Consider the following 12,583-nt stretch of genomic DNA (forward strand, 5'->3'; position numbering starts at 1 on the left):
AGGATATTAGCATACTTTCCTGTCTCTTGTGTATGAAAACTAAAGTATTGAAACAAGCTTAAATAGCTTTTATCAGTAAAATATTATATATATTGTCAAAACTTTTAAAGGAATAGTTTCTAAGCCATGTTTCCTGGATTAGAATGTTGCTTTAACTCATTTTTCCCATTAGCGAATAACTGCAGTCATAATTGTGCTATGTGCTGTGAAGGAAAGTGGCTGTGAGTGTGTTTATTGGGAGACCTAACCCAGTCTTGGAGAGGAGTCAGAAGATTGCCCCCAGTGGAGACTTGAAGGATGAGTAAGAACTAACCAGGTTGGGGGCAAGAGGAAATGCTGAACATTCTGGGTAAACAGACTGGCAGGTACAAGATGCTGAGGCATGCAGGAAAGAACTTGGTGTGTCCAGGGAATACAGAGGGGTGACCTGTGTTGCTAGAACATAGAGAGAAGGCCGTGGTTAGAAGTTAGAGCTAGAGACACCCAGAGTTGTCTAAATCTTGTGCCCATCTATGAAGCTTCATGCTGGCTCACCACCACTGCCCCCACAGTATCTCTTTGTTCCCAGCCATTAGCTCCACCTGGGCCTGGCTATGATTAAGCAATCCAGTGAGCACGTTATTAAAAGGAAGGGTGTCAGTTTGCCTTTCCAGAGCTCATGTCTGTCTTGACCTACATGGTCCTGAGCCATTTCCTTTGGCACCAATACATTTAAGGTCCATGTTGCAGACACCAGTTAAAAAAGAAGAATGTTTTGCCATTAATATAAAAAGTAGGTGTTGCTTTACCACCCATTCCCCACCCCCCAAATTCAAAGTTATTCAAAGCAAGCCAGGAACTATATATGGCTAACCAAAGCATACTGGAACGGACAAACAGTTCTGACAGCTTCCAACCATAAGCAAGATTTTAAATATAAAATGGCCTATGATTAGAAGTATAGATCTTTTAAGGCAATTATTATATTGAGGTAAATGGGTTTTATTTTGATGTGTTATACATCTTGAGCTTTGCATAACATTTTGCTTGAAAAAGAGGTTCCACAAAAAGAGGGAGAACATCCCCAGTGTTTTATGGACAGATTATTTTGAGCTGTCATTGTGTGTTTTGGTACAAGTCCCATCTGGAAAAATCCAGGCAAAAGTTGGAGTACCCAGGTATAGTGTGAAGTCCTGGGTACTTAAATAGCTTTCATCTTTTCCTTCAAAGACAGTGTAGCAGTCACCTTTAGGGAAGCTCTTAGCACCTCCAGCTGGTAGAAGACTAGACCAGCTGCTTTGGATTGATAGCACTCCTCAACCCCCGACCCCAGACCACATCTGCTTGCTGTATGGTGCTGGCAAGTTGAGACTCCAGGCAGCAGAGCACCATGTACATGACCTGTCTTTGTAGGATTACCTCAGCCTCTCTTGGAACTGAATGACTCTCCTGTTTACAAAACGGTCTTGGAAAGAATGCAGCGTTTCTTCTCCACCCTCTATGAAAACTGGTAAGGAACCAATGCTGCCTCTCCATACTCTCTCCCTAGACATGTATTGTACAGGAATGGCTATGAGTTGGACTTTAGATCTAGAATCAAGTCTCAGATGAGGCAAGAGTTTGACAGAGAACTAATGAATCTAGGTCAAGTCGAAATGAACAGGCTGTTTTGTTTTCTTACATTTGCTTGTTTATGATTGTCATATGTGGCTCAGTCCTAGCCATGACTTGATATTTTATGTCCAACTTGTCTATTTCTGGTGCGTAAAATGAGACCAAAGTAGAATAGTGGTGGGGATGCATTTCCTCAGACCCTCTCACTACTCCTAGCCTACTTTTCATGGGACACTGGGAGGTGACTGACCAGATTTAGATTTAGTCTTTGGGTCCTGGTTGTGGTATGGGGAAGTAAGTGGCCCTCCTATACACTGCCACACCCAGGGTATTGTATTGGCCTTGCTAACCTAGAGCTCTAATTGGTCAAGCTAATGAGATTCTTCACTTTAAATCCATATTACTTATGAAGTAATGAAGGTTACTGTTGCTCTTGAGTACTAACAACTACCTTTAAAAAGATGTTGAATGCTTTCAAAAAGTTTCCTTAAAAGTGGGAGGCGGAGGGCTGTTATTTTTACTTTTGATAAAAGATTAAGTCCACATCTTTAAAGTATATTGATTAAACTAAAATTCTCTTAAGGAGTAAATACAATTGCTTTTCTAGCTGAGAAGACTTATGGTAGACTAGAATTCTCTGTGCCAAAGCTCCATGGCACTGAGACTTCCTGGGGCAGTCAGGGCTGGCCATAAGAGATGTTGGATTTATCATTTGCCTATGATTTCCCCTTGCAGTTTCCATATCCTAGGGAAGGCGGGCCCTTCCATGCAGCAGGACTTCTATACTGTGGAGCACCTGGCTACCCAGCTCCTCAGCTCAGCCTTTGTCAACTTGAACAATATTCCTGACTACCGACTCAGACCCATGCTTCATATCCTTTCAGAAGTCCCTAGGTAACCCCAAGGGCCAGAAGATTGAAGAAAGAACAGTTAGTTCACAGGCACCTGAGGAGGCAGAGCTGAGCTGCGTGGAACAGATGGAATCATTTATCTAAGTGTATAATAACCACATTAAAATGATAAGATGATTGAAGTAAATAGCAGGAAAAACAGGAAGGCAGTCCAGGGGGCCTTGAAAGCTCTTTCTCCTTAGGGGTAAATCTTTACCATCCCACTTTTTGGAATTATGAATGATGGCACTATTATCCCTTTTGTATATTTTGTCAGATGCTTCCTCTTTGAAGAAGCACCCTCATACTTCATTTACAGATTTTTTTAAATGTTTTCATATCTTTCTTCCCTAAGTTATAAGGAGAATGGCGACGAAGAGTTTATTCCAAGAATGTTCCTCCTATTTTTTTTCTCCCTACTTTGAGGTAACCTGGTGCCCATAATGTACAACCTGGTAGAAAGGACAGTTAAACTAAAAATATTATGGAAATGAGTATTCATGCAGCTTAGGATTTTCAGAAAAGAGCTTGAAGATTTTTGCCTATTAACACAGGATGTTCTTGGCATCTGCAAGTTTTCTGGGGGTTGACTCTGTGTAAGGGCTCAATCTGCTGCCTGGCAGGCAAGGGGTGCTTTAGAATGAGAAAGGTGCGCACTCATGCTAAAATTTCTTAACCTGCCGCGGCATGGGTCTTTGTGAAGCCTCTGGTGCTCTTCTGTCCCCCGGAGCACTACGAAGCCCTGGTGTCTCCCATCCTTGGACCTCTTTTTACCTACCTCCACATGGTAAGAGATTGGACAGGAAAGGGTAGCAAAGAGGACTCTTAGGGTGGGTGGCCTCTCTGAGGCTTGCAAGTCAGAAGCTCCTGAAAGTGTTGTCTCCTAGCCCTACCAGGATGGCTGTGTAGCCACCCCACACCTGCTGCAGTGGATTGAGCAGCTCCCAAGAACTAAACTGGTTTAATTGTCCATGAAGCACCTGCAGAGTCAGCTTATGCTCCTAACCTCCTATTAACTGAGAAGAGATAATCAGAGGAACACTTCCCCTGGGTCTGTTTCCCTGACTCTGGAATTAAGCTAAGGGTCCAGAGTGACCCAGGAATTCTAAAATTGTTGATCCTTTCCAAGCAAAGAAGTTTGTGATCTGCTGCCCCTTGTCATGGTCGTGGGAGAGGTTACAGAAACGATATGTAGTTTTTTAACCTTGTGGGTCTCCCAAGGCTGTCATTGATATCTGCAGTCATCCTTAGTTAATTCTAATCTTGAGGTAGACCTTAAATATTATCTGTTCCAGCCTTCTCCTCAACTCAGCATTTACTTCCTTTTGTTTTCTCAGAGGCTTTCCCAAAAATGGCAAGTTATCAACCAGAGGAGCCTTTTGTGGTAAGGAACATCTCTTCTCCTTGGTAGATGAGCTAGAGCCAAGTTGGGGGTGGGAGAAGTTCAGGAGTGTGAAGCGGGGGATTCTGCCATCCCAGGGCTAGAACAGAGTGGGTTATAGTACTTCTTAGCCTAGGTGAATAATAGGTGGCTTGTCTGTGACCATTAGGCAGTCTCAGATCAAGCCTTCAGGGGGTGTACCTGCAGCTACCTTAGAATGCTAAGACTTCTTTTCCACTTAGGATTTTGATCTAGTACCCTCTACCAGTTAGACACGAGTCGTCATGTCCCTCAGTGGATCATTGTTTTCCATTCCCAACATTTACATGCAGCATAGACCAGCAGAAAGCCAGGAGAAGGAAGTAGGCACAGAGTGTCTGGTTAGGGTCACTGCTTTCCTTATCCTTCCTTTTGCACTCCCATGGAACCTGGCCCCTGGTTTCCTACAGTGGAGAAGATGAGACTGCAGATGAAAACCCAGAGTCTCAAGAGATGCTAGAGGAACAACTGGTGAGGATGTTAACCCGAGAAGTCATGGACTTAATCAGTAAGTGGCATGTGGGAACCAGGGGTAGTCCCTCACTCAGCCCCATTAAAGTATGTTTGCAGCAATACTGACAGACTGGTAAGACATAATTAACTAGCTAGAAACTAGGTAGTCCTTAAATCAGCCTATGGACATTTTATGAATTGCGAACTGAATTATATTTGTTCAGACTAAGGCCAAAATATAAGGAAATGGTCTTAAATAGCAGGAGGAATTTGGATTAATGGTAGGATTAATCCTAGCTTTGTCAAAATAGGGGGAAAAAAATGAATTCTTGGACATTAAGGTGGTTAATTTTCTTTTTATTTTTTTTGGTCATTTCGTTTGTTTGAGATAGAGTAGATCCAAGGATTTATCAGGTATCCTTTCTTGGTCATTCGGTCTCAGAGAATTCTATAATTTCCCTATAGTTACTTGAACTTGAAGGGGGACCAGAACAGTCTGGTCAAATGCCTCTGTTTCTGTTGGTGAAGCTGATGTTGTACCTGGACCTTCCCCCTTAGTCACCTGCCCAGAGACAGTTTGGGATCTCTTGGCCTGAGGTGGCTGTTGTCTGGTGGTAGTAAGCCCAGTAACCCTGCTTTCTTGCTTTAGCGGTGTGCTGTGTTTCAAAGAAAGGTGCTGACCACAGTACTGCTCCCCCTACAGATGGAGATGGTAAGTTAGCCTGTTGCATGGTCCTCAGAGGTCTGCCCTTAGGCTCCTAAATATTGGCCTTCTGCCAGGTCAGTTCCTATAGAAACTGATTCCCTAGCAGTCTGATGTAGAAAGCACGTTGTACATCTAGCTTTCACCTATGCTGGCCCTCTTCCTGTATTCCCCCAGCATACTCTCACCCGAGAACCTTTGCCCTGGCTGTTTCCTCTATCTAGAACAGTGGCCCCCAATCTTTTTGGCACGAGGGATGCGTGCTCCTATGAGAATCTACTGCCTGATGATCTAAGGTGGAGTTGAGGCGGTGATGCTAGCCCTGGGGAGCAGCTGCAAATACAGATGAAGCTTTGCTAACTGGCCTGCCGTTCACCTGCTCTGCGGCCCAGTTCCTACCAGACTGCGTGGCCCAGGCATTGGGGACCCTTGATCTAGAATGATTTTCCTCCTAACTATATCTCTCTTCCCTTTCTTCATTCAGGTCTCTGCTCAAATGTCACCTCCAAGAGGTCTTCCATGACCAACTTACAAAAATAGCAACCCAACCACTCTATATTCTCCTCTGTTCTTTCTTCAGAGCACTTAACACTATTTGACATTGTTTTCTTTAGTATTCATTTATTACTTGTTTCCCTCACTAGAATGTCAGCTCCCATCAGGGAATGGACTTTGTCCTATTCCTGTGTGATACTCTCAGTAACTAAATCAGTGTTTACTACAGTGAGTCCTCAAATATGTTTAAAGACAAAAGATCCTCACCATTTGCAGTTTTTAAAATAACTCCAGAAAACCTCATTTCCCACTGTTTCTGAAATGTACAGCTAGATGCATCTCTAGATCTGCCATGGGCAGAGGCCTCTACCTCCCTTCATGAGGATGGAGGGCTGTCCCAGTGCTACTCAACCACTGGTTAACTGAGCATATTCAGCTTAACTTTACTCTGTGGGCTTCTGTCAGGACAGGATAGTCTCTGTTCTGAATGGATGATGGAGCTTAACATTCTGCTCTCTGCTTACAGATGAAGAGATGATGGCCACAGAGGTAACCCCCTCAGCCATGGCGGAGCTTACAGACCTGGGCAAATGCCTAATGAAGCATGAGGTAGGTGGAGGGTGCAGGTACTGTTTCTCCTTTCCTGTCTGTGGCGCTTCTACCTTTCTCATTCTATGATGCCATCAAAAAGGTTTTGGGGTAATATTCCTTTGAGTTAAGTTCCTGGTTCCTAGAGTCCCAGAAAACAGTGGGATAAGCACAAGGCCATGGTGTCTCCCCTGTTGGCATGGGCAAAGGCTCAGAATATCTCAAAGGAACATTGATGGCCAGTCCCTCATGTTCAGCACCCCCCAGGCCTGAGCTCTGTCTCCTCCCTACACATAGATTTCTTCTTCCGTATTGTTTTTTTTCTTCTTTTTGACTGCCTGATATACAGAGGAAATAAACTCATTTCTTTCTTATCATTTTCCTGTTTACCTACTATTAAAACTCTGGTTCCTAATACATAATACTCAGAAAGTTGTGCTTACTTTCCCACTGTAATCCTTCATCCTTTTCCTTTAGGATGTTTGTACAGCACTATTAATTACAGCCTTCAATTCCCTGGCCTGGAAGGATACTCTGTCCTGCCAGAGGACAACCACACAGCTCTGCTGGCCCCTCCTCAAACAAGTATGGTTTCTCACCCCTTCTCCTCGCCCCTTCTGAAAGGTTTGGGTCATGAGGATTGACTGAATCGGTTGGAAGAATTGGGGTGCTGGGGCCCTCAGAGTCCCACTTTGGTCCTGAGCATAGCTGTCTCCCCAGGTGCTATCAGGGACACTGCTCGCCGATGCTGTGACATGGCTTTTTACCAGCGTGCTGAAGGGCTTACAGACACATGGACAGCATGATGGCTGCATGGCTTCCCTGGTCCACCTGGCCTTCCAGATATACGAGGCACTGGTGAGTAGAGAAAGCGTGGGGGCAGGCTGGCTGTGGCTTCATCTTTCACAGCTGGCTCCCATTCAGTTGGGCCTTATCTTAAATATAGGCAGCGGCCAAGTTGCTAATGCTGCCCAGGGGGTGAGTGTAGTGGGGAATAGGAAAAGTAGCAGGGCCCAAACCTATACCCCATTGAGTGGGTTTACCCTCACCTCTCAGCGTCCCAGGTACCTGGAGATAAGAGCTGTTATGGAACAGATCCCTGAAATACAGAAGGACTCCCTGGACCAGTTTGACTGCAAGCTTTTGAACCCCTCTCTGCAGAAAGTTGCCGACAAGCGCCGGAAGGACCAATTCAAACGTCTTATTGCTGGTTGCATTGGGGTAGGTCATGTATCTTCCTTTGTGCTCCTAACCACCCCTGTGGTCTTCTTAGATCATGTGTTCATGTTCAGGCAAACTAAACCATATGTAGTCACTGGCCATTATGGTGAGATGATTTTTAAAACCACCCACTACTCAGGTTCCAGCATTAGTTCTTTCTCCTTTGTCTTCCACAGAAACCCTTGGGAGAGCAGTTCCGAAAAGAAGTTCACATTAAGAACCTTCCCTCACTTTTCAAAAAAACAAAGCCAATTTTGGAGACGGAGGTGCTGGACAATGAGGAGGGCGGCCTGGCCACCATCTTTGAACCCTGAATCAAGCTTTTAGGCATCCTTCCTTGGCCTTTGTCATCTCTTCTTCCCCTTTGTAGCTAATCTCTAGGTCTCTCTCCACTGCCACCTCACTTACCACCATTGTCAGCCTGGAGAAATCCAGGTCTGGAGCTGGAGAGAGTGGGCCCCGTGCAGGGCCAGAATTATACTAAAGTATCAAGAAAGGGAGTTAGGGCTTTTACCATGCTGTCTAGATCTCCCAGGTATCTCCCATTCTACTTGGAGTTTTGGCTTTTCCAAGAGAAAAGCTAGAGCAGAGCAGCCCTTCTCCTCAAGCCCTCCTGCCTCTATGTAGCCATATACCTGTGCAGAGTGGTAACTAGGGGTGCTATACCCAACACTGCAACTAGCCAGGCTTTTGGCAAGGGCTCAGACCTGAACTACTTGTGCCAGAGAGTTTCTCCTAGACCACTGCAAGTCTGACTGAGCCCCTATGCTGCTGGGCTGGCAAGGAGCCCTCCCCATCTCCCAGGGGCATGTCTGTGTCAGGTGCTGAGTGCTGAACTAAATTTGGCCAGGTCCCTCTGTTTTAAGCAAGAATCTGGTCAGCTGATGAGATCCATGGTACAGGCTACTGCTAAGACCTGGACGCGGTATCAAGTGTTGTACCTTCAGGGACCAGGGCTGGGCCAGCATCTATAGTGCTAACATGTCCCTTAGAGCTCACACATCTTGCCCTTCTATGAATAACCCTTCAGTGTGGTTTCCCCAACCCCAGGGTCCACTCAGGCACAAGAGCCACAGTACCCTATCCAGTGTCACATGATGCCATTGGCATCAAAGGATAATCCAGACCAACTAGGCTACATCTGAGAAACAGCTAGCAAAGCCACTGGTCTCTCCTAGGACTAGCTGAGTCCAGGTGCCTTCAAAAATCTCATGGTCTTTCAGATCCCTGGTCACTTCTCTTATGGGCCATTTCCAAAAGAAAGAAAATATGCCTTCCCATCACAACCCGTATTGTGAGTCTCCAGTCTGTTCTCGAGGTCACTAGATGGTCCTATAACCCTGAGGTCATTGCTGGCAATAGATAGGCTTAATCCATAGAGAAACCATATAGTGTCCATGTGTTTTGCACAAAGAGGCCTGTCATCAATCCAGTTCACTGAGGACTGGGTGGAGCAGTGTGGACTGAAGCTATAGCTTTTAGCTGGTGTTGGCCCCCAGACAGGGGAGGCTTGGGAAGACGCAAACCTGGGGGAACAGAACTTTGAGTCGGGCATAACTTTCTGTGGCACCCAGGGTGGTGCTTTGGGCTTCTTGTCAACTGTGAAGGCCATCTCAAAGCATGTTTCCCTCCAAACTTACTAGCTGCCTACTCCTTTCTCTGGTTGGGGCTGTGGAGGGCATAGCTGTATTTATTGTGTTGTACTATTTTTAACATCTTGTGACTTCATGCTAGAAGTTTTCTATTGTTTATAGAACCTTTTTGTAGAAACATTAACTCTAAAGCACATCTGCATGTCAGTAAAAATCTCAGTTTCATACAGAAAGAGTTCATCTGTCTTTTTCAAATTAGTGATATACTCCAGGGTCACCATTCCTCATGAGCATCTTGCAAAGGAGACAAGACAGGAAGAACTGTGTCTGACGGACCTGCTCTGTTAAGCTTTCTGAAATAGTATGCCAGCTAGACAAAGATTTCTGTTCCTTACACACCGAGACCAGATAGCCCAAACCACTCTGGTGTCATCACTGGAAACCACTGGACCTGACTCAGGGACTGCCCAAAGGGAATTGCTGTTCTTCCTCGTGTGGCTCTTGATAACAATGTGACTTGACTGTTAAGGATCATCCTATTTTCTATCAGCAACTTTCTCCATTATCCAAGAGATAGGTTAAATGGTGCACAGTAATTTTGTACAATCTGATTGCCCCCAGAAAACACCTCAATTTGGCATTTTTTCATGAAGCTTCAGAAGAACTTGGCACTGACCTGCAATGACATCTGAGCCCAGTGGTCCTAACTGCTAAATAATACCAAACCTTTTCCAAGTTGAGGCCCCATATTTATGGATCAAAACTGAAGAGGTGGTCTCCAACAAAACAATTTTTGTTTGGATGTGAATGTATTTATATTAAGGCCTTATAAAGACATTAAAGTCCAATTTTATGACACATTTAACAAAATATATTGACTGTAAAAGCTGGAATTGTCCCAGAAAACTCAAGACACCTCGTCACACAGGTTTTCTACAACAGTCCTGTGGCGGCAGGTCTGAACCCAAAATCTTCAGCTTGCCTCAGGAGCATCCAAGCTCAGCCATGCCAATAAGTCTGGTTGCAAGCCTCAGTCCATCTGAACTGCATCTAGTTCATCCAAGAATCGCTGACACTTCCCCATCAGTACCTTGATGGCTTCACTCACCAGCACATCTGGTGGCAACACCCCTGTTGACTCGACAGAAACTGGAAACCAAAGAGACGTTTTAGCCCAGTTAGGGCTTGCAAAAGCTCCTGTACAAGTTATTGCTAGATTCCACATCTGGGCTCTGCAAGGAAACTAGCACCAAAGAGCTGCTCCCCACTCCTCAATTTGATACTCACAGATATAATGGTCCCGAACCCGAGCAAGCCGTACAACCTTCTTTAGCTTCTCGTTCCGGAAGACTTCTCTGCTGAAGGTATCTAGCCGGGGATTGGCAACTCTGGCCACTTTTTTACCTAATGAAAACAAACTGTATACATGAACCCAGAGTTTTTACTTCTCTGCCACCTTCAAAGAAAATATATTTTAGGTCCTGACCAGAACAGCACCCCAAATACCATACCTTGGACTTCATGCACCTCAATAACACCAGGTGAGAAGCACCGGCTCAGCTCCTCAGCTGCCTCTCCTTCCACAGGCTCAAGCAGAGTGATGTCTGGCAGAAGCCTATAACTGGCTGTTGCCACAGGTGAAAATTTGGCATGATCTTTGCCTAGAGGGAAATCAAGAACCTGTGGGAAAACTCTTCACATTCCCAAAGGCCCATTGGCTTTCTGCCTGTCAGTGACATCTTACCTAAGTCCCTTAGTCACACCTCACCCCACTGTATTCGAACTACCTTCCTGCCCAGGGCAGCCCACAAAGCTCTTACCAATGCCCTTGACGCAGTGCATGAGTAGGTCAATCTCCTGACCAGGCCTCAGCTGAGCAATGAGAATATCATCATGTACCGGTCGGATAGTACCTTCTGGGAAGAGGTCAGCCTGATTCCCCAGGGGGACCCATGTCATGTGCCTGGTGTACACTAGAGAAATAAACACATCAGAAGACCTCAGTCCCTAAAACTAGCACCCACCAACAGGTGGGCCGTCTCTCTCAGCCTACCAATACTCACCTTTGTGGTTCACATAGAGTTCATTGGGGTCAGAGGAATCTTTAGCAGCGTGGGGGTTCCGAGTGCACCTGACTTGCAGCCGAAACTGCAATGTGTCTATTTCTGTGCCTTCTTCATCTCCTGCACAAAGGGAGGAGGTGACAGCTCTTAAAGGACTACTGGACATTTGAATGCCAGGCACCATGCTGAATGCACTACATTTCTCATTTAATCCTGACAAGGGCAAGTGTTCTACAGATAAGAACAATGATGTACCCAAAGTTCAGAAACTTGCCCAAGGTCATACAGTAGTTAATCCAGGACTTGAACAGGCAATCTGGTTCCAGAATCTACTCTGCAGAAGAGCTGCCCCCCTTTTCCCAAAATTTCATTTTTCACCTTGGTTCCGATATTCAAAAAGACGGGGATCGGCATGAATGGGAATGAGCCCCAAGCGATGAGCAAGGATCTCATCCTGGACAATGGATGTGTTGTTGTACACCAGGACCTTTTCCACAGCCATAGTTGGCACCTGCCCAACAAAATAAAATCACTCATCTACAAAGACCCTATTATCTACTCCCTGCCTGCTAACATAAGAGGACACCTCTTCCTTAAAAAATGCTTGATGAAAAGTTTACGAATGAACAAGAGGAATGCTCAGGAATACTGCAGGAAAAATAAACCCTGAGACAATTCTACAAGTGAAGTAATGTCATGGTTTCCTCACTAAATACCCATCACCATACCCACCAATACCTCGGCTAATAGAATGCGTCGAAAAGCATTGGCAATGGCTGCATCAATTCCCACCATGTCAAACTCCAATGAGTTTTCATCCATGTGTACCACATCCACACGAAAACTCTAAAGGGACAGGAAAAATATTAAACTTACTCTCTGTATAGTCAATACGTCCAAAAACCTCTGCCCTCTGCCCAGATTTCCTTTTCTCCCCAAATCCTTAATTAGTTTCTTAAAAAGTCTGTTTTTAACTTCCATTCATTTAAAACCCTCTGCAACATGGCTTCCATCCAGACTATCCACAGAGGCTATTCTACCAAAAAACATGCTTCCATAATGCTTAGTCCAGAAGACATCTTATTAGACTCCTGTTGTTGCTGGCATTGTTGACATGATCCTTTTTCACACTCTACTGCCTTGATTTCTGAACACCAATCTTCTAGTTCTCTTCTTTCTCTGATGAATCTTTCTAAATTCTCCATCTTCCACCTACTGCATAAATATTACTATTCCTCGAGTTTTTGTTTTCTGAAAACTATTTTCCAACTTTTCTCTCCAGGGTGACCTCAACCACACTCATGGTTTTAGCAGCTATCTGTACTGACAACTCCCCAAATTATATTTCACTTCTGCTCTCAATTCAAACATATATTCTGCTCCAGCTGCAGGAAACTAAATGCATCATCATCCTCGAGATCCATTTCTCATCAATAAATGACACCATCATCCATCAAGGCAGTTCCCCAAGCTGGGTCATTTTACAGTGCCCCCCACCCCGCCCCCGAGCCCATATCAAAGCAATAACCAAACTTACCTTCTATTTCCCCTTTGCTTTATCACTT

At 44.9% G+C, this 12,583-nt stretch overlaps 2 protein-coding genes across 2 annotated transcripts in view; one reads left to right on the forward strand and one right to left on the reverse strand.

Moving 5' to 3' along the window:
• XPO5 (exportin 5) overlaps nt 1–7,698 on the forward strand; it is a 38,431-nt gene extending 30,733 nt beyond the window's left edge. Inside the window, exons 22-32 of the mRNA XM_039854436.1 lie at nt 1,393–1,489; nt 2,329–2,465; nt 3,173–3,270; nt 3,821–3,867; nt 4,314–4,411; nt 5,006–5,068; nt 6,081–6,163; nt 6,620–6,727; nt 6,863–7,000; nt 7,199–7,363; nt 7,540–7,698. Of these exons, the coding sequence (XP_039710370.1) occupies nt 1,393–1,489; nt 2,329–2,465; nt 3,173–3,270; nt 3,821–3,867; nt 4,314–4,411; nt 5,006–5,068; nt 6,081–6,163; nt 6,620–6,727; nt 6,863–7,000; nt 7,199–7,363; nt 7,540–7,677 (1,172 nt within the window). The 3' untranslated portion in view covers nt 7,678–7,698. The remainder of the gene's footprint in view (nt 1–1,392; nt 1,490–2,328; nt 2,466–3,172; nt 3,271–3,820; nt 3,868–4,313; nt 4,412–5,005; nt 5,069–6,080; nt 6,164–6,619; nt 6,728–6,862; nt 7,001–7,198; nt 7,364–7,539) is intronic.
• A 2,047-nt stretch (nt 7,699–9,745) lies between these two features.
• Nucleotides 9,746–12,583, reverse strand: part of POLR1C (RNA polymerase I and III subunit C) — a 3,799-nt gene continuing 961 nt past the window's right edge. The window contains exons 3-9 of the mRNA XM_039854468.1: nt 11,757–11,864; nt 11,397–11,529; nt 11,019–11,138; nt 10,776–10,928; nt 10,467–10,616; nt 10,243–10,359; nt 9,746–10,104 (exon numbers count right to left, since the gene is read on the reverse strand). Coding sequence (XP_039710402.1) covers nt 9,986–10,104; nt 10,243–10,359; nt 10,467–10,616; nt 10,776–10,928; nt 11,019–11,138; nt 11,397–11,529; nt 11,757–11,864 — 900 coding nt within the window. The 3' untranslated portion in view covers nt 9,746–9,985. The remainder of the gene's footprint in view (nt 10,105–10,242; nt 10,360–10,466; nt 10,617–10,775; nt 10,929–11,018; nt 11,139–11,396; nt 11,530–11,756; nt 11,865–12,583) is intronic.

Source organism: Pteropus medius, unplaced genomic scaffold (assembly GCF_902729225.1).
Source record: "Pteropus medius unplaced genomic scaffold, Ma_sr-lr_union100, whole genome shotgun sequence".
Lineage (NCBI taxonomy): Eukaryota > Metazoa > Chordata > Mammalia > Chiroptera > Pteropodidae > Pteropus > Pteropus medius.